This window comes from Sinocyclocheilus grahami, unplaced genomic scaffold (assembly GCF_001515645.1).
Source record: "Sinocyclocheilus grahami isolate Dianchi unplaced genomic scaffold, SAMN03320097.WGS_v1.1 scaffold302.1, whole genome shotgun sequence".
In the NCBI taxonomy this organism is placed as follows: Eukaryota; Metazoa; Chordata; class Actinopteri; order Cypriniformes; family Cyprinidae; genus Sinocyclocheilus; species Sinocyclocheilus grahami.
The window spans coordinates 1,491,201-1,508,942 of NW_015505481.1; the positions used below are offsets into that span (position 1 = coordinate 1,491,201).

A 17,742-nucleotide genomic window follows, 5' to 3' on the forward strand; every position below is an offset into this window, starting at 1 on the left:
GTGTATTGATTATAGAGGACTGAATAATATTACTGTTAAGTTTCGCTATCCCCTTCCTTTAGTGCCATCAGCACTAGAACAACTCAGAGAAGCCAAAATCTACACCAAGCTCGATCTTCGAAGTGCAAATCTCATCAGAATCAAAGAAGGGGATGAATGGGAAAACGGCTTTTCTCACCACTAGGGGGCACTATGAATATCAGGTAATGCCGTATGGGCTGGCCAACTCTCCCGCTGTATTCCAATCTTTCATAAATGAAATCTTCAAGGACCTCCTGAATAAATTTGTGGTTGCATACATCGACGATATCCTCGTATTTTCCAAGACCGAACACGTGCACATTTCCCATGTCAGAACAGTCCTTTCTCGGCTCTTAGAGAATGAATTATATGTCAAGGCAGAAAAGTGTGAGTTCCATGTTAATCAAACTTCATTCCTGAGTTACCACATCAGCTCACCGGGCATCAAGATGAATGACCTCAAAGTTCAGGCGGTCACTGAATGGCCACAACCTAAAACCGTCAAGGATCTGCAGAGATTTCTAGGCTTTGCCAATTTCTACAGGAGGTTTATCCGAAATTATAGTGTAGTTGCCTCTCCTCTCACCTCACTCCTCAAGAATAAACTGTCAAAACTGGTTTGGACTTCGGAAGCTAACAACGCTTTCAACGCATTGAAGGAACGATTCACAACAGCCCCTATCCTAAAACATCCTGATCCGAACGAACCATTCATACTGGAGGTGGATGCCTCAGACTGTGGCATAGGTGCTATACTCTCTCAGAGACAAGGACAACCAAGCAAATTGTCCATGTGCTTTCTTCTCCAGAAAACTAACCTCCGCTGAGCGCAACTATGATGTTGGAAATAAGGAACTACTCTCCATGAAAGCAGCGATCGAAGAATGGCGTCAATGGCTTGAGGGAGCTCTTCATCCCTCCCAAGTGATTAGACCATAAGAATATTGAATATATAAAGAGCGCCAAGTGTCTTAACCCCCGGCAAGCCCGTTGGGCATTATTCTTCACACGCTTCAACTTTACTGTAACTTATCGGCCTGGTGGCAAGAATGGAAAAGCAGACGCTCTTTCCCGACAATATGACCTTGTAAGGTCCGCGCACCTGGTCCAAGGAAGGTATCCAGTGGCGGATGAAGGTCTCTTGCGTGTTCGGTCTTTTCAGCACGCAGAGTTATTCAATTTAGGTTTAACTCAATCTGACTCCATTTTAGTATCTGAATTCTAATTTAGGTTGAAAGGCACATTGGTTGTTTGTCGGTCTCTGATTATTCTTACATTCGATTATTCTAATTAACTCTTTACTTTGTATTTTTCTCGTTCACTAGGAATCTGTCGTTTTTAGGATGCCTCACGGTGGCCGCTATGCGTGGGTTCCACGATCACAAACTCGCCAGTTTGATCCTTATTCAGAGGTTTGTGGCTAATACTATTTAAATAGTAGGTTTGTTTAGCCCCCTACAGTTACCCATATAATGCTCAAACATTAATCAGCGGTTCTTCTAGACCCTTAGTCTAGACCCCGATAGTTAGTATAACCACGTACAACTTAATTAACATTCCAAATATTAATCAGCGGTTCTTCTAGACCTTTAGTCTAGACCCCGATAGTTAGTATAACCACGTACAACTTAATTAAAGCTGAAATCATACACATGGTTAACGTAACTGAGTACAACTTAAACTAAGGTCAAGCGGTTAGTCAGAAATTTAGAATCTCACCTGATGCGCCCCATGCTTCATCTCCTGAGATCTAATGTGCACTTAACCCTGGACGCACATTTGCGGACAACATAAGCCTTCACCTAATCTACTTGAGAAAATAACTTCAGAGTAAGTCAGAATAAATCAAATGTAACAATTTATTATCAGTCAGGTAAATATGTATTATGCCAATTATCTCCACAGCCAATTCAACGATATCAAATCAATACAAGACCTCAAACTCTCAAAGACGAGTCTAATAGTAAAATGCATACCTGAGATTAAATGTATTAGATGTATTAGAAAAATACATAGTGCAGAGTGTGTGGAGATACTTTATACTACGGGCTCTCTGACTACAGAATCGCCCTGACCCTTTTGCTGCAATCCTTTAAATACAAAACCAAGATAAAACATCCCTCAAATGGAGGCATATACAAACAATTGGAATCTGGGTGGCTAGTTTACACCTCAATGGGAACAAAAGGTCATTTGCATGGAATGACCCTCTACAGTTATCAAAGTATCTTTTAACTCTTAGGATCTGGATTATCTTTTAGTCTACTTTTGTAAGATTAAGACCATTGTACCACTTGCCCTGAAACTATTCAAATGAAACCAAACATGACTAAATCTTATTTGCATTCATTTAGAACATTATATTCTTGACCAGTTTGAGTGAAAAGGCACAGATGCATATGTGAGAGAGGCGTTTCCCGCACCACCCCTCTGTGGGGTGTCCTGAAGATGCCAGTGCATTGTTTGCCTCTCAGGAGATCAAAGTATTCTAGTTTCTTTTATCCTTACACTGGTTCCTGCAGTGGACGACTGGATTCAATGTAGTGAGAGGGTGTGGGACAGTGCTCATGTCCATCTCCAGCGAGCTGTGAGAACACAAGAATTCCAAGCCAATAGATGAAGCCAATAGACCACACTCTCCCTACCAACCAGGACAATGGGTCTGGCTCTCCACGAAGGACATCAAGTTGCGGCTACCAAGCAGAAAGCTCAGCCCCATGTATGTTGGCCCTTTCAAGATACTAAGACAGATCAATGATGTAACATACCAATTGGAGCTTCCTGCTAACTATCGTATCTCTCCCTCTTTCCATGTGTCCCTCCTCAAACCCGTCCACTTGGGAGCTGACCCTGGCCATGAAGCCCCAGAACCACCACCACCAGTGGACTTTGATGGAACTACGGCATATAGGGTGAATGTGTTACTGGACTCGAGACGAAGAGGGGGTCAGCTCCAGTATCTGGTGGACTGGGAAGGCTATGGACCTGAGGAGAGGTCATGGGTAACCGCCCGGGACATTCCGGATCCATCACTCATCGAGGAGTTTCATAGAGTCAGACCCGACCGCCCAGCACTGGGACGTCCACGTCAAGCTCCAGGAGTCGCTCCTAGTGGGTGGTTCTGTAACGCCAATCCAGCAGATGGAGCGTTTGCCCGAGTACTGGCCGTGCTCCACTCCCTCTGCTTTCACTTCCTGTTTGACTCATATAAACTGAGACCAGTCCATGTGCTGATCGCGAAGTATTGCCAGTTTATCTGCCTTACCAAGCGTTATTCTTCCTCTGTTCCTGATTGATTTCCTGTGTATGATTCTGCCTGACTTGTCTCACGGTATTTGTACTCTGCACCTTTTGTTCTGACGCCTGATAGCACTGATGTTTGTGTTTGCACTATTGCCTGCCTCTCCACTATTGTCTCTGATTCTGCCCTTGTGTTCTCCGACTTTGACCCTGATTATCGACATCTGTTTAAAGCCTTGAGCTTTAACCCTCTTAGCGCCAAAGTCGCAAAATTGCGACAAGACGTCATACTTAATCAAATAGACTGTAGTTCCTAATATGGTGTAAAACTTCCGCTCATGGATTCTAACCAAACTCCAGCGTCTGTTACGTTATTATGCTGGAAATTGGCATGCACACACAATTTTACACCGCACAATATTCCTATATGGAATAACAAATATATTCTACACAGAAACAAATCCCTGTTTTATGAGGACTGGGTAAATAGAAATATTTGGTCAGTGTTTAATCTAATGAATTAGACCGGTAATATGTTAATTTACAATGCATTTACTTTAAAACACGGATTTGCCTGTCATCCAAAGCAATTTTTTATTGTTATTAATGCAGGTGTAAAAATGTTAATGAGATGTTCTCTTTCCTACTCACAAATTACTGCAGTCCTTTATATGTTGGTGATATTGAGATAGAAAACAAACTCTGCAATAAACAAATATATAAGACAATATATCATCCAGTCGTGCAACCCTTGTCAAATATTAAGAAATAAATTAGATCATACATTTGATGAAAGCACTGTTAAATATCTCAGAACAGCTTATCTAAAATTTCCTATTCTTCCCAAGGTAAAAGAAATGCAATTTAAAATATTAAATGAGATATATCCCTCCAAGAAATTTCTACATTCAAAATTAAATTTTGAAAATGAGCCCTGTTATTTATGCAAATATTTAGTTGAAGATACAGAACATGTATTTTTTACATGTAGTTTGTCGCAGTCTTTTTGGAAAGCATTGCAGGACTGGATGGTAGAGAAGGGTGTGGGTGCTGATGGTTTCACTCTAACCTTACAAGATGTAATGTACGGAATAACCAAAGAGTGCTCTGTTTTGTATGATTTGATTAATAATATATTAGCAAAATACTTTATACATAAATGTAGATATTTTAAATCCCCTCCTTTGCTAATTGTATTTAAAATGGATCTAAAATACTTCTCAGATACCCTTAGTAAAATGAAAAATCCAAAAGCAGTAAAATGACTTAATTTGTTTGTATTAAATAATTTGTTGTAATTATGTAATTAATTTTTATATTTTATTTCTTCTTGGAATGTTTTCTTTTATGATTTGTCTGGAGCTTATTATGATTCTATTGTGTTGAGCCTTCCATACCAGAATCTTTTTTGTATACTAATTAATGCCAGTTTGTTGTATTCAGATTTTGTACTTAATAAAAAAAATAAAAAACATATTGTGATGCCCTGTCCGGCCGGAGCTACGAGACAAAAACATTAAAACCCAATATAAACTAGGCATTTGTGGCATCCAGTGGGGACATAATTACGGATTATAATAATTTATACTGTCTTTTAACGCATTACGTTGCATTGCATCGCGCCACGTAAACATAAAACTCTGTCTGCATTTGTGATTTGGGATAAATGACAAACAACAAGTGCTAGACAATATTTTTTTACATCATGATAAAGACGAAGGGAAAGAACACAGTTCTCAGATTTATCCTCGTTTAATTTTTTAATCTCAAATCAAACATGAAAGTAGAATAATCTGACAAGTAAAAAGTGCATAAAGAGAAACAGATAGGGTCATAACTTTATCATTAAGGCACACATTTTATATGCATATATTAGATCAGATTACAGTAAAACTGAACTAGATTTCAGTAAAACATTCTCAAACATGTCTCGTCTGCTAATCTTCGATGAAGATTCATAGGTATAGTGATAGAAACATTAACCCAAATTCAGCACCATAACCAAAGGAACACCATCTTGCATTGATATAAGAATGCATTTAAAAATAAATGCATACTGTATTGAGAAAGTGAATGTAAAAACTGCAATTTGGGAACACAAACAGCCCGCTCTATTTGATGTTGTTTTTCTGATGAATGGATTTATTTGACTCTGCCTGACAGCATGACACCGAACTCCTGGATGCTGATCTCTTTGTTCTGATATTGTTGCAGCTGACGGTTTGTGATGTTTCCAGCCCTCAGAGCATCTTCAATGGAAAACTTCTTGCCTGATTTTCTGTCATGAAGAATGGAGGACTCGCCATTCGGACCCTTGACTGTGATCTCCTCCCAGTCGCATTCTTGACTCTGAAGGTTGACGAACATTTTCCAGTCGATTAGGCCGAGCTTGTAAGCCTCCTCAGGCCTCATCTCCTTCTGTGTGTCCGGATCGATGACGACAATCGAGCGGCGGAGGTGACTTTCTCGCTGCTCCCTCTTCACTCTCATTACAGACAGACTCTTCTGAAGCTTCTCGATTTCTTCGTCTTTCTCGATTCTGATGCGCTTGAGGTCAGAGAGTTCTCTTTGCAAGGATTCCAATCGAATTTCCAGGTTCCTGCTGTTTTCCACTGGGGAAGTCTCAGTGATGTGTCTGGTTTCTTTTGTGGTGATCTCGATTTCGGATTGAAGCTTCCTTAATTCGTTCTGTAGGCGCTGGTTCTCCTGCTGTAACCTACTGCTTTCGTCGCGAACGTAGTCGAGTTCTTTGGACGATTTTGTATTGGTGAACTCCATCTCCGAAAGCCTTGAGTTTAGGTTCATAATCTCTTGGTCCAGCTCACGACGTCGCTTTTCCTCTTCTTCAAGGCTTTTCTTTAGCCTTATAATGTCCATCTCGGCCTCTGGGTCTCGCTCGACTTGAACTTTTTCGGTTCGCACAACTTTTTCACGCACTTCCGTTCTCTCAAGTATTTCCTGCTGTTGCAACAAAGCATTATAGTCCTTCTCCAAGACCATACGCTTGTGCCTCTCCTCCTCAATCTGAAGACGTAGGATAGAGTGCTCTTTTTCTTGTTGAGGGTCCTGCTGGAGTACGACCTTTTGCTTTACTGTAACCTTTTCTCGGTTTTCCTTGTCCCTGATCTCCAGTTCATTGAGCCGCACTCTTAGCCTCTGGATTTCAAGCTCAGCTTCTCTGCGGCTTCTGCGTTCACGTTCTAGCTCCTCAAGCTGAATATCCAATTCGGCCTTTTGATGCTGCATCCTGATCAGCTCTTCTTTCAAGATCTCTCTCTGTTTATGCTCATTGTTGATGTTTTGAGTGAAGGTGTCACATTCAGACCTCAAGAGTGGATCCTGCTCCATCTTCATTACTTCTTTCTGGACAATCTTCTCCCTCACCTGTGACAAGTCGATCTTCTTAATCCTGATCCTTTCTTCATTGGAGCCCCTTTCATTTTCCAGGTCCAAACGTTTCCTCTGTTCCTCAGCCAGTTTCCGCTTGAGACTCTCAATCTCCTCCTTGGTTTTAGGATCTTCTCTGTATTGCAGGATCTCATTTACAACCTCTTTGGTATGAATCTGAGGCTGGGTGTCTTTCCATCTTTGAATCTCCTCTTTGAGTTGCAGGATCTCCATCTCAAACTTCTCTGTTTGGTGGTTTTTGTCCACAATTTCATTCCTGAGTTTCTCCAGTTCTCTTTCAGTTTCCGGGTCAATCTTGTATTTGATGACCTCTTTGATGATCTCCTTGTATTCAAATTGTGGGCCTCTGTTTCTTAGCACTGTCAGTTCATCGTGGAAGGTCTTCAGCTGGAGCTCTGAATCTCTGCATCTTCTCTGCTGCTCCACCAGGTCAAGTCGAAGATTTGCCACCTCCGCTTCTGCCTTCGGATCGGGTCGAACAATCTCACGCACCTTCTCCTGAATGATGACCTTCGACTTCTCTTCCTCCAGGCTGGTAATCTTCCGATGAATGTCCGTTTTCTCTCTCAGCAAAGAGCTGCGCTTGGATTTTTCATCTTCATATTGTCTTCTCAGGTTCCCTACCTCTCTCTCCAAAGCAATATCTTTCTCAACTTTCAGTACTTCTTTGATGGAGATCTTTTCCTCAGCCATGGCCTTTTCCTTTTCAAGACGCCTTAGTTTCTCCAGCAGGAATCGAAGCTCGTCTTCGAGTTCCTTTCGGCTGTCTATTTCTTTTTGCTTCCTGTCAAGCAATAGTCTGTACTCGCTCTCAAGTTTAGGGTCATTCTGAACTGTAATGATTTCCTCCTCCCTGATGATTTCCTGCTCCCTGTTTTTCTCCTCTGCAAGAATAGTCACTTGCTTTTGAATCTGAATGATTTCATTCTCTCTGACCATCTTCATCCTCTTGACTTCCTCCAGCTCTTCTCTCAGTCTCCTGAGTTCTTCCTCCTGTCCCCTGTCCCTCTCAATGCGGAGTACCTCTTTGACTGTATACTGCTGAGCTCCCTCTTTCATTTCGGTCTCAATTCCACGCAGCTTTACACGGAGGGTGTCCAACTCGCTCTCTAAGACACGAGTGGTCCTGCTTTCTTCTAAGAGCTTCTGCTGAACACGGTGATATTCTTCATCAAGTTGAGGGTCATGCACCTGCTTGATGAGCTCTTTCTTGACGATTGTGTCCTGTGGTTTCTGGCCCTCTAGTAAATAGATGTCACTCTGGACACTCTGAATTTCTCGTTCCAGTTGGTCTCTCCGCTGAACTTCTTCCTGAAGCTGTTTTCTGATTCTCCAGGGCTCTTCTCCTGGGGCTGAGGATCTCACTGTCTGGACATTTTGCTGGATTATTGTAACTTCTGGTTGCTGGAAAGAATTGCAAAAATATTGAAAGTGTTAAAAAGCAATGCTTATGCCATACTACGGTTAATTTTATGCATGGTGTATGTTAGTGTGTTTTACCTGGTTAAGAAGGCTTTGAGTAAACTCTAGGTTCTGCAGCCTCTGCTTGTTCACAGCATTCGCTTCAGTGAATTTGGACTCAATTGCAGATTCCTTTAAAACACAACAATCATGTTTAAACTTTACCAGTCAGAAAAACAGTCATTAAAAGGTGTTAAAATGTACTAATTACTTGATCCAGGAAACTGTTCACTTGTTAAGAAACATTCACCTCTCTCTTCACTTTCAAGGCAGGAGATTCAAGTCTGCTCCTTTTGTATGTCTGAGGAACCAAGCCATCTTCAAGGTCAAGGATGGATTTAAACCGCTCCGCTTCATTTTCGTAGTCCTGAAAGCCACAACACAAAGGAGTTCACATGGCTTTGCATAAACACGATAGTAGGATAATGCTCTGGAAGTAATACGCTGTGGTTTTTGTACCTTGACTGCGTGCTGATAAAGCTGTGCATTTCTAGTCACATTGTTCAGGTCTGATTCCTTTCTCGTGATGTCAGAGAGCAGACTCTGTACATTTCAAACATAGTTTTGGTAAATAAAATGTAATATTATAATGCAATTATTGTAATGAGAGAAGTGGTTAAATTCTTACTCTTTGATTTTTCAGTTTGTCATCAATCTGTCTGATGTCATCAGTTTCACGTGGCTCATAGTTTGGTAGTCGAGAAAGCCAGCTATTAAGGTTGTCATAGTCATTGTGGTAGTTGGCATAAGCGGTTTTGGCTCTTTGCAGACATTGTGATCTGTAAAATGAAAACATTTAAAAGAATTAAAGATGCTGATATTTTGTGATTAAATACACTTTCTGTAGGACCTATGCTATAGAAAGAAGAATGTATCTACATAAAATAAACAAGGATAGCACTTTACAATAAGGTTCCGTTCATTAACATTATGTACATTAAATTTCACAAGCATTAATTAACAATGAACAATAGCAAATTTACAAATGAAAACAAATTAATACACGCTCTTATTGACACATAATGCAATATTAAAAAATTCAACCTTACATGAAGTGCAACCATAAACATTAATAGTGAAATCAGTCCTATTATGTTAAGGTGTAATAGAAGTAATATAATCACAACACACAGTAAACTAAATAAGATGAATCTGTGGAATTCAATTCTTAAGTAATTTTTAAGTACATTTCCATTTAAAATAACTTCAAATAATATGAACTCACCTTGCTTCAGCCTGTCTGTTGAGGTTGTCAAAGCGCTTGGTGAGTTTCTGAACATCAGCCTCTTGCCTCTCAATATCAGGGCAATGTTCTTGCACTTTGTTGGCCATGTTGTTGCAGCTGGCCTTGGCATCTCTCAGGTTCTGCTCAGTCTCTGTTATAGTAGATCTTTTGCTCCTCAGCTCAGATGCAATATCCTGGAGACAGGAGTACGAGACATGAGTGCATAGTATACTTAAAAAAAAAAATAAAAAAAATAAATATAATACTTTGGCACAACAAAGTGTCTTGGATTACTAAACTTACCGCCAACTCACGCTGGGTCTTCTCCAGTGAGGTGGAGTCGGATGGGGCGACCTCCTCTCTTGCCAGTTTGTTTTCATAAGAGGACAGCAGAGCTTTGCCATTCTGCAGAGAATTCTCAAGCCGATAGGAGTTCTGCAGTCTACAAAAGTAAAATTTTTAGGCTCTCAATTAACATGACATTCATGATTTCCACTGTAAAAAAAGAAAGTAATACTTACTTGTCATCAGCACACTTCAACAGCAAATCAACTTTATTGTATTTTTTGTTTGCCTCATCCACCTTGGAGTAGAGCTGTGGTGCACTTGCACATTTGGGAGAGGATCTGAGGAAACTCTCAGCTTCCTGTACTTTGGAAGACTTTTCTGGCTCTATCTTACGAACAGCAGCAGCAATGTCCTGTGAAGAAAATACTGGGTTAAGGTCAAAACATCAATTGCCACTAAAATAAGGATCAGAAGCAATGCTTTTGTGTTTAAGTTTCAGATTCCCATTCACTTTCAAACATTTAAATCTATCATTTTGTTGATAGACACGATCAAATTTATGTGCAGTTTCTTATTTTTCACCTTTTATCGGGTTTGAACATGCTAAGACTTTCTAATGCACAGATAAGTTTCGTAATACTCTTAAAAAGGGTGTTACAAAACAGCAACTGAGAACCGCCGTACTAATGAGCCTGAAATATCTCATTATTTCATTATGTAACATTATTACAATCAAACCATTATAAAATGGGCATTGATTCAGAAACATAACATTCTGATGCATGATGTGCACTTAAAAAACAAAAAAACACCAAACGTTGTACCTTTATGTCCTGTAGCCTGTCAGCGCTGTCTTGCAGGGGACGTGTCTGCTCCAGTGGGGGACGCACACGAGAGTAAATGGCCTTCTCCTGCTTATCCAGATCACCGACCACTTTATCCAGTCCTGCCATCAGTTGACGGCATTGCTGCTCTTGTTTATCTGAGGTTTGAGAAATTAATGAATTGAGTATTTTACTCTCTTTTGGAGAGCTCTGCATCTAAGCTTATTATAACATGAGACAAACCTTGACCTCCTGTACTCTCCTTCTTCAGCTCTGGCAGTCGTGCCTGTAGTGCAGATTTGCTGCTGGCTACTTTCTGTTTGATACCTTTGTGCTGGTTTATTAGACTGCAAAGATGTTTTCAGATTAGACACATTTGTAAGTGTATACATTATAAATTGCATATACAGATCAGGGAATACCCACTTATCAGCAACGGCCACAGCCTCAGGGTCGGTCGGTGGGATTATGAAGCACACTGCTGGAACACTCATGGTGCGGCCATTTGCATCCTTCACGTCCCATTTTGACCCGTTGTTCCTGAGCAGGGTGTACCGCTCCCCTCGCAAAATTGAACCCTGTGTCATACAAAATGAGCAAAGTAAGCGCTGTTTCAACTTGATATTGCAGCACAAATTCTTCAAATAAATGTGAAATCCGTACAAAATCCCCTGCACATGTCTCCAGAGGTTTATATGAGATGAATCGTCTGGGTGAAGGCCTTCTTAAGGATTTAAATACATTAGATGGGGGAATCCAAAACACGAGCAGAGACGGAGTGCAACGTTTTTCTGTGCTTACTCATGATAATAGCTGATGTTTCACTGACTGGTATTAGTGGAGCTCTAAGCCGCATGCATAACGTGAGCGAGAGCTCAAACTCCGTACCTCATTAGTCTCGTATTCACACAGAGCCTCGATAGGGAGCAGTTTCTGAGGAGTCTCCCTGCGGTACTTCAGAGGGAGCACCTGCAGGCTGCGCTTCTGAAGAGTTTTCAGCCGCTCGTCAAAATGGTCCATGGCCTTTGCCTGATCCTGTCAATACAAACACAGACAGTCTTAGATAGCGAAGACACTTTTTAGTTCAGCAGTTCAGTAAAAATTTAGCAATAGGTGCCAAATTAGAACCATGTATTTACATTCAGGTCAGCAATCAGGCCCTCCATCTGGTACATGTCTTTAAACTCAGGGTTATACTTCTGGTTGATCTCGGTTTCCAGGCGCTTCAACAAATCGCTGGTGTCTCTTGCATCCTTGTGGAACTGGAAAAATAAAAAAAGGCAACTGAGCAAGTCTGACAGCAAACACAAGGAAATATAGAATTGGAAATGAAGCAAAATGAGAACTGACTTTGTGATAATCATCCATGCTCTTGAGGTGGTTCTCTTCACAGATGAGCAGGTTGAGGTATTCCTTCCAATCCGCATGTACGGCATCCATGTGTGCCTAAAAACAAGACTGGTTTTAGAATAATCATATACAGCAATGCCACTGTGATATTAAATGTAGGCAAATGTATGTGTGCACATGTTAAATTTATGTATGTATTTATATAGAAAGGGGCTTTTGAGAATTCCTTGAATGACCCATCACTGATTATATTCGATTTAAATATTGTTTTATTAGTTATGTGCACTGAAGTTATATTTTAAGTTATTTGGTTTATTAACAATAAATGCAGTGTATTGTTATTTAATGTGTGCTAGCCTGATGGTGTTTGATCTTTATACCTTGTTATTATGCTGTCTTTTTTTATTACTTTATTGGATTTTTCTACAAGATTTTTCTACAAACACCCCGATTAACAAAACCCCAAACAATAACATACATTAAACAGTACAATACAATAATATCATAATACATTAAAACACAAATACATTTAAAAATAAATAAAATCGATTGGCAAAAAGTCTAGTCTACAGAGTCAGCCAGTACATTATCAAACTGGGACATCATACCTTATGAAGTGTTTTTAAGAAGACTGTGGTTGAGAATCTAACTAAGAACCTCTTTAATCCACATATCAATTATGGTGGTTATTTTAAAAGTATGAAGCAGATTATTGTGCTTCAAATAGATGATATATTTGCCATATGCTGTTTGGCTTAGCTATGCTCAGAGAAAATGTGAAAACTGATATCAGATCAAAGTTTTTTGGTGTTTCCATAATTACTGCATACTACTCTATAGCGCAGCACAGTTCTTCACTGTAAAAAGACATCCCATGATGCCTGTGGCAACCACCACTACTAGTTTTTGACTGTACATTTTTTTAGCAAACGACTTGTAATTACCCCAATGACATTTTTTCCTGGATGGTTCTGCTCAATAAGTTTCTCTCCATCTTCATTCAGCTGGGTGATGCTTTTCTCCTTAGCCTCCAGACACTTGCTAATGAAGTTCTGATGAAGATTTCAAGTATAAAGCAGCATGTTAAAAATATACTGATTCGTTGTTTTCATTTCAATACTAAAATCATATAATCTGTAGGAGGTTTGAATTTAAAATGCAAAATCAATACAAGTTACAATCCACAGTCTTAGTATCATCTAGAATTACGACTCATTTATTCATTACCTATCATTAAAGAGTTGTTCATTTACCTCGTATTGCCTCTTTCGGGCAGGGTAGTCCAGGTTGTTGTCGCTCCAGTCATATGCGCTTCGCTCTTCAGCTTGCTGTTCCATCCAGTAGAGCTCGTTGGTGCAGCGCTGCATGTAGTCCCTCAGGCTGAGCAGGTTCTTCTGACGTGCAGAGGAGCTCGTCTGAGACAGACATGGTAAAATCCAGTGTTTTGAGACACGAGAATTGACAACTAACTAGATTGAAAATTAAAAGCTGAAAATGAAGTCTCACCAGTAGTTTGTCGTACTTCGCCTGCTGGCCATCCAGACCGTCCTGTTATGCAAATAAATAGATGAGTCACAGATGTCATTCGCATGACTGTTCAAAGGAGTCAACTATACTTCTTTTATTCAGCATTGCATTTAAAAAAAGGCAGCTAAAAAGTACCCGGTCTCCAGTGATGTACGGAGCCAGTGCCTCGACTTCACTGTGGAAAATATTGTGCTCCTCCACTTCATTCTCGACGATCAGCAGATCTTGTCCGTATGCTTTGTTGTTCACATTTGCCTGCATCAGAACACATTCGGACATGAATCGATTGCATTTGAAACCGTACATTCAAAAGAAAGATAGGGAGGTATGTTTAGATACACACCAGTTTCTCATCAACTATCTTTCCCCAATTGACGGTGGGAACCTGCTCTGATCGTGTGATGTGGTAAATGTGATCATGTTCCTCGCGGAGCTTCGTCACACGCACTCGCAGCTGTCTCATACTTTTCCATTGAGGAGAAAAAAAAAAGAGTCATCCACAATCCCAGCAAAATTCACAGAAGAAAAACATTCACAGCATATAAAGCTGCTTCAGTGGCATAAAGCATGAGATGCTATTGGATATTTCAGTTTAAAGGTGGCTATGTAGACAGAGTTATACTGTTAGTACTCACTCCTTCTCAATCATTTCAGCTTGAGGGTGCTGCAAACGAAAGGCTTGGGCTGCATCTTCATCCAGACTATTCAGCAGCTCCAGTGAGTTCAGGATCCTCTTGTTGGTGTCCTCCTGGTACAGGGGCTGCTTGCCCTCATTGATCTTCCTGATATCCTAGAAACATCAATGAGCAACACAATTAAGGATAGCTATGTATCAATAGTTAAAGAGGTGTTTCACTCAAAATGTCTGTGTGTGTATATATGTATATGTGTATATATATATATATACACATATATACACATACAATATATATTTGTTGTGCCAAAACACAACAAAATGACTGAAATGAAAATGAAAAAAAGCTAATTCAAGATACTATAATACTAAAAATTATACTAAATATCACTAAAAGAACACTGGTATACACTTTCTTCTATTTGACCCCAAATAACCCTAATCTGGCATCTTTGAAGGGGCATTGACATGCTTATTGGTGGGAAGACAGGAGGAGTGACTCTCTGGCTTTGATTTGTAATCCACAGATAGAGTCGTTCTGTACTCACCCTGTTGAGATTCTGTTCGGTCTCAATGATGTTCTTCTCCACCTTGTCTGCATTCTTCTGCAACTTGTCAATCAGTGTCGTCAAATCAGTGTCAGGTGGTCTGAGGTGAAATAAAGTTTTTTTTGTGGGAGCAGTTTGAGTAAGCAAGGTATACACATTTCAGTCTGCATTTTCTCCAAAATACTGCTGCAAATGTTGTAGATTTGTTATGTTGTATCTCTGGATCTAGGACAGAACACCTCACTTCACTTCTCTGTCATGCTGAGATGCTCTGAAAATAAATACCGGACTTGAAACACTTTCATTCCACATCATCTGGCACAGATTTCAGATCTGTTAGGAAAACCATGGTGCTAACAAAAAAAAAAGTTCTCTCAGCTGAACCGTATTGAAAAAATGCAGAAATGCTGTTCAACATTACAGCAGCCTTGCACAGTTTTTAGTGCATTCTGCGAATTCTAGAGAAATGCCATTTGACGGTGCGTGGTAGACATGACTAAACTTGATCAGAAACAAATTGCACACCTTGGGTCGTATTTGCCTCAAGGACAAGGCATGTTGTTTTAACATCCAACAGTATGAATCATTAATAATGAGCTTCATGGCAGTTAAAAATATCTCACACGGACTAAAATGATAATGTCCTGTCAGGAAATACAACACAGTTTTGTCTTTATTTAAAGTTTTGTGCTCACTGTTGAACTGAGTTATGAGTGAGATATGTAAATGAGGCTGATAATTACAACAAGAAGGTGGCTTTAATAAGGGCGTTAGAAACTCAAACAGGTCTAACAAGTTTTACTAATGTGTCACTACACATGCAAGAAAGATTTTTTTATAGATTTCTATGTCGTCTAATCTGAATGCATCTGCATGTGAAACCCATCAAAATGAGTTGCAAAACACAGCTGGACTGTTAAAGCGTGAGATTATGTAACCAATGTTGTTGCTGTAATTTATTTAATCAAAAACAACTATTAAAGCAGCAAGACATACAAAAACAAAGCTGGAATTGTATATAGGTAAAATTGCCAGATTTATATAACACAGATGATGGGACAAGCAGCAACATTTGAACTGCTGTCTAAAGAAAATTATTTAATCTGATTTGAGATGAAGATCAGGGTGTGGCAAGTAATTATTTGATGCACACTTCCCTTCCCTAGAGGCGTTCCCATATCCAAAATATACAATTGCAAAAACATAAAATAAGAAATGGGGACATCTTAAGCACAGTATTAACTAGCCTAAGGTTTTGTCCTTTTTAGCTTGCTGCAAACAAACTGCCCATATCTCAGTATGCCATGCCTTGTTTCTGTCAAAAGCTGACCGACAAGTCACAAAACTTGGCACATTTGACACTAAGTGACCCATTGTGCGTAGCGCAGTCAAACAACACCCAAAGATGACCTAAACCGAAAACTATGCGTTTAGAAAAACCTATTTTTTGTACATCTGTAACCAATAAAATAATTTTGACTCAAACTGAAACCATACTCCTAGAGCAAAATCCTTCATAGCTGCAGTGAACGACGCTGCACTGCTTTCACAATATTAGTGTCCGATATTGAATCCTGCTGGAACGAAGCTCGAGGCCATACTCATCTCTCCATCCATCAGAAGTTCATGCTTGCTTGAACTTGAACTTGTCACTGATTACACTTCTCTCCTTAACCAATCAGCGCTCTTTAAACATTCCCAACACATTTTGACAGCCTGTTCTGATTCGTATGTAACTTGAGAACTATATACAATAGGAACAATAAAATGTTGATCACTGTAAATTAGTAATAATAATACAATATAAACATAATACAGTTCAATTGCTGCTGCACATTCCTGTAATAGCTATGCCTTTCACAGTTGCATGACTCAACTCTGCTTAGTACAGAATAACCAATGGTCTCCAATAACATGGAACCAATGGCAAAAGTTTACACAGTCCTGTCAGTCTCACCTTGTTCTGTCTTGCCTGAACTAACTAAAAGATCTATCTTAAGTTTATCTAGTTGTTTATCACAAAGAGATGAGGGTCTAGATATAGTCAATGCAATCATTCAACACATACACTCCCTCACTATGAACACGTTTCCTAGACCACAGTTAAAACCAGACATACAATTTTAATTTGAATAGTTTTGTCACTCGCACTACAAAAAAAGTTTGAATTGAAGTGAGACCAACCCAGACGAGTTGCATTGAAACCACGCAAGTCACGCAATATGAATCTCGGAGAAAAGTTATCAAACCTGTTACAGCGCCACACCCTTACTACAGTAACCTCAAGTCAAGCGAGCATAAAACCGATTTAGCAGAAATATATATTTTAATATGCGGGTTAACTTGTGTAATGTGGCTAGTGAAGCTACTACAATCCAAACGACAATGAATCGCAACCCCGTTAAAACACTCGCGCTCCATAATGACTCCGGAGAGACGCAATTTAAAGAGCTCAGCGCAACAAAACAATGCAAAGCGAGAATGTATCCGGTCACCACCGACCTTTTATCACTGATGGCCACACTGGTCTTTCCAGTCTTCTTTTTGAACATGATGACAGCTGCGGAGTTTCTGCTAAGATTGCACAGTTAGGATCCCACTCTGCTGCTGCTGCTGCTTTCTGTCTGTCTGTCGTTTAACTACCTGGCGCGTGTCCCCGGACAGGTACACCTCGCAAACAACGCCCACGATGAACGAAACGGCCACTACCTTCCCAACGACACGAGCTCTCGCTGTCCGTCAAGGTTAGCCGTGCTTTTAACATCAAGCCCATTTAAAAGTACGGGCTGGTGTCCGCCCCTTTCTGAGAGACATACCTGCAGCCTATCCAAACAGAGGCGTCGTCGCTTTTTCTTCTGTACAAGTTTCGTGGGATAGATTCAACAGGCTACAGTCAGAGCAAACTTTTATCCACAGTGGGCTGTTTCATTCACAGAAGTTCACAACAGCAACATCAGTAGCAGCAGCAGCAGCGTTTTTACTGTGATTATTTGGATGTAATGACATTATCATTGACTGTAGCCATGGCCAATAAGGCTCAGTCCACATTTACAACACACTTTGGTGTCTCATGACTTTTTAAACAGCATTAGAAGTACAAACTGTTTGAGACCTATTCAGTATGCCTCATAAATTATTATCTAACATAAACATATATTTGAACACATCATTTATAACATGTATTAAAATTTCATTAATTTATTTGACATGAAAAAA

General features: G+C 40.0%; 1 protein-coding gene across 1 annotated transcript in view; it reads right to left on the minus strand.

Moving 5' to 3' along the window:
* The window catches only part of LOC107601282 (periplakin-like), a 24,639-nt gene extending 7,351 nt beyond the window's left edge, over positions 1 to 17,288 (minus strand). The window contains exons 1-22 of the mRNA XM_016293414.1: positions 17,029 to 17,288; positions 14,527 to 14,626; positions 13,980 to 14,134; positions 13,688 to 13,808; positions 13,480 to 13,599; positions 13,324 to 13,365; positions 13,071 to 13,232; positions 12,762 to 12,869; positions 11,818 to 11,913; positions 11,607 to 11,729; positions 11,356 to 11,502; positions 10,894 to 11,045; positions 10,711 to 10,814; positions 10,468 to 10,625; positions 9,877 to 10,055; positions 9,659 to 9,797; positions 9,356 to 9,549; positions 8,759 to 8,909; positions 8,590 to 8,673; positions 8,381 to 8,497; positions 8,170 to 8,262; positions 4,951 to 8,073 (exon numbers count right to left, since the gene is read on the minus strand). Of these exons, the coding sequence (XP_016148900.1) occupies positions 5,404 to 8,073; positions 8,170 to 8,262; positions 8,381 to 8,497; positions 8,590 to 8,673; positions 8,759 to 8,909; positions 9,356 to 9,549; positions 9,659 to 9,797; positions 9,877 to 10,055; positions 10,468 to 10,625; positions 10,711 to 10,814; positions 10,894 to 11,045; positions 11,356 to 11,502; positions 11,607 to 11,729; positions 11,818 to 11,913; positions 12,762 to 12,869; positions 13,071 to 13,232; positions 13,324 to 13,365; positions 13,480 to 13,599; positions 13,688 to 13,808; positions 13,980 to 14,134; positions 14,527 to 14,626; positions 17,029 to 17,078 (5,265 nt within the window). The 5' untranslated portion in view covers positions 17,079 to 17,288 and the 3' untranslated portion in view covers positions 4,951 to 5,403. The remainder of the gene's footprint in view (positions 1 to 4,950; positions 8,074 to 8,169; positions 8,263 to 8,380; positions 8,498 to 8,589; positions 8,674 to 8,758; positions 8,910 to 9,355; positions 9,550 to 9,658; positions 9,798 to 9,876; positions 10,056 to 10,467; positions 10,626 to 10,710; positions 10,815 to 10,893; positions 11,046 to 11,355; positions 11,503 to 11,606; positions 11,730 to 11,817; positions 11,914 to 12,761; positions 12,870 to 13,070; positions 13,233 to 13,323; positions 13,366 to 13,479; positions 13,600 to 13,687; positions 13,809 to 13,979; positions 14,135 to 14,526; positions 14,627 to 17,028) is intronic.
* Between the last annotated feature and the right edge of the window lie 454 nt (positions 17,289 to 17,742).